General features: G+C 39.6%; 1 protein-coding gene across 2 annotated transcripts in view; it reads right to left on the bottom strand.

Annotated features, from left to right (window-relative positions):
* LOC127417065 (protein O-mannosyl-transferase TMTC2-like) overlaps positions 1-2,500 on the bottom strand; it is a 140,060-nt gene that overhangs the window by 22,042 nt on the left and 115,518 nt on the right. For both annotated transcript variants that reach the window (XM_051656776.1, XM_051656777.1), the window contains exon 9: positions 2,355-2,436. In XM_051656776.1, coding sequence (XP_051512736.1) covers positions 2,355-2,436 — 82 coding nt within the window. The remainder of the gene's footprint in view (positions 1-2,354; positions 2,437-2,500) is intronic.

Genomic DNA, 2,500 nt, shown 5'->3' with positions numbered 1-2,500 from the left:
GTCCACATTCAACATCTAAAACATAATCATGGAAATAAACAGAACATTTTCAAACGAAGAAACGTTATGGCATGAATTAATAAAAAATCTTTAAGATTCATAATCATCAGGTTTTGTTGATTTCAGCTCCAGTGCATGCTGTCAATTAAAGCAAACGAGCGACATAATGAACCGAATATAAAGACATGTATTAATTCTTCAATTCAGTCCAATTATTGTGCTGAAAACTCACACAGTGTTCCCACTCTTTTCCACCAATGAAGTGAAAGCTCATTTCCAGGCTGAACATTTACACTTGCATTCTGAAAACTGCACCGAAATCACATAATTGCAAATTTGTATAAAAACAAAACCACACCATTGTTTGACAAAAGTTCCACTGAAAACACTTCATTTGAAAGTGAATCCATGCAAAACAAAATGGGCGGGGATTAGTGGCACATCGTTGTCTCTTAGGGTGCTTTCACACTTGGTTCGATTGCTTGGACCGCACCAGAGTTCGTTTCCTCCCCCTGCTGATCTCCGATCACATTATATTATTTGGGTCCGAACCTGATTGCTTTATTAACATGAGTACAAGCGGCAGCTGTTTACCACTGTAACTAGGCAACAACTCAAGAAGACATCAGTTTGTGTTATGAAATATTCATCTCTTTGATTTACCTTCAAATCTTTACACGCACAAAACGACACTTGTGTTTGTCTCCCGCGGATGCATTGCATGTGTGAAAATGTGATGAATATCAGCGTTCATCTTACACGAGCCTGCGGATGAGGTGCAAGAGATGTGAAGACTGTGAGCTGCTCTCTGATGGTGATTTATTTAAACACAAGCTGGTATGAGAAATACATTAAACCATAATAATAGCGATCGGGAGCTTGCAAACACACAAATTAAACGTCATCACAAGAGGTTTACTTCCATGCTTTGGTACGACAGTGTTTATATCAGCAGCAAACTGTACTGGAGTTCACATGAACCGTACCTCAGACCGACTTTTCAAGTGGACTCGGTGCGGTTCCCGGAAACAGCGTTCACATTATCCAAACGAACCAAACTTACATTTGAGCCCGGGTGCGCACCAAACGTGCTGCTGTGAAAGCATCCTAATTCATCAGATATTCTAAATAACATGACAGTTTTTAAACTCTTCACCGTGTGTTTTTAATCCAGTGCAACGTCACACCTCATTTAAATATTTTAGGATTAAGCATAATAAATAAAAATATATTAACTATATATATATATATATATCAATTCCATGATTTTTCCAGGCCTGGAAATCACAATTTTAAAATTCCCTGATATTTCCAGGTTTTCCATGACAAGTGAACTTTTGAACCCTACTGTATGCTGATGGATAGATTTCAAATTTATGATGAATTTAATAATGTAATAGTGTTTTTTATCAAGATTTGCTATAAAGAAATGCAGTGATGTAATCAAAAGTACAGATGTGACTGTAAGTGTGATGCACCACCAAAGAGGAACAGTTTTTGTTTCTTTTTATTTATTTATCCCCTTTTCTCCCAATTTGGAATGCTCAATTCCCACTACTTAGTAGGTCCTTGTGGTGGCGCTGTTACTCACCTCAATCCGGGTGGTGGAGGACGAATCTCAGTTGCCTCCGCTTCTGAGACAGTCAATCCGCGCATCTTATCATGTGACTCGTTGTGCATGACACCGCGGAGACTCACAGCATGTGGAGACTCATGCTACTCTCCGCGATCCACACACAACTTACCACACGCCCCATTGAGAGCGAGAACCACTAATCACAACCACGAGGAGGTTACCCCATGTGACTCTACCCTCCCTAGCAACCGGGCCAATTTGGTTGCTTAGGAGACCTGGCTGGAGTCACTCAGCATGCCCTGGATTCAAACACACGACTCCAGGTGTGATAGTCAGCATCAGTACTCGCTGAGATACCCAGGGCCAGTTTTTGTTTCTGAATCTTAGCAAATATATTTATAGGGAGACAAAAATATGTTTGGTAAAAGTAAACTGAGCTTCAATAATTCAATTATTAGTTGGCTGTAGGGTGTAATTTGGCTAAATCACCTCGTGATTCATTCAGACTCATGAGAAATAAAGCCTCATTGTCTGTTTCGCTCTCACTGGAGACACATCTGTACTTGATACAACACAATCTTACTGAGATACCTCAATTACAAGACTAATGTCGGATAAAGGGCTCAACGAGAACAATTACGACGAGAAAACGCACAAGATGTTACAATGTATTCCATGAATTCCACTGTGTCAGCAGAAGTACTATTCTGTGATCTCATTATTGATGTTTTAATCCATGTGTGCATGTTTCAGAGAGATAAAACACAGTTTCACTGACCATAATGCATATAGCAGTTTCCTTTAGTAGGATCGAGCTCGATGGCCTTGAGAAAGAGTTTCTCTGCTTCCGTTTTCTGACCCTGAAATACAAACAAACAAAACAAGAATTTCTGTAGGGTGAAGTTTGCACGGGATTTTTCATTT

This window comes from Myxocyprinus asiaticus, chromosome 26 (assembly GCF_019703515.2).
Source record: "Myxocyprinus asiaticus isolate MX2 ecotype Aquarium Trade chromosome 26, UBuf_Myxa_2, whole genome shotgun sequence".
In the NCBI taxonomy this organism is placed as follows: domain Eukaryota; kingdom Metazoa; phylum Chordata; class Actinopteri; order Cypriniformes; family Catostomidae; genus Myxocyprinus; species Myxocyprinus asiaticus.
This window is presented reverse-complemented; position numbering and strand designations above follow the sequence as displayed.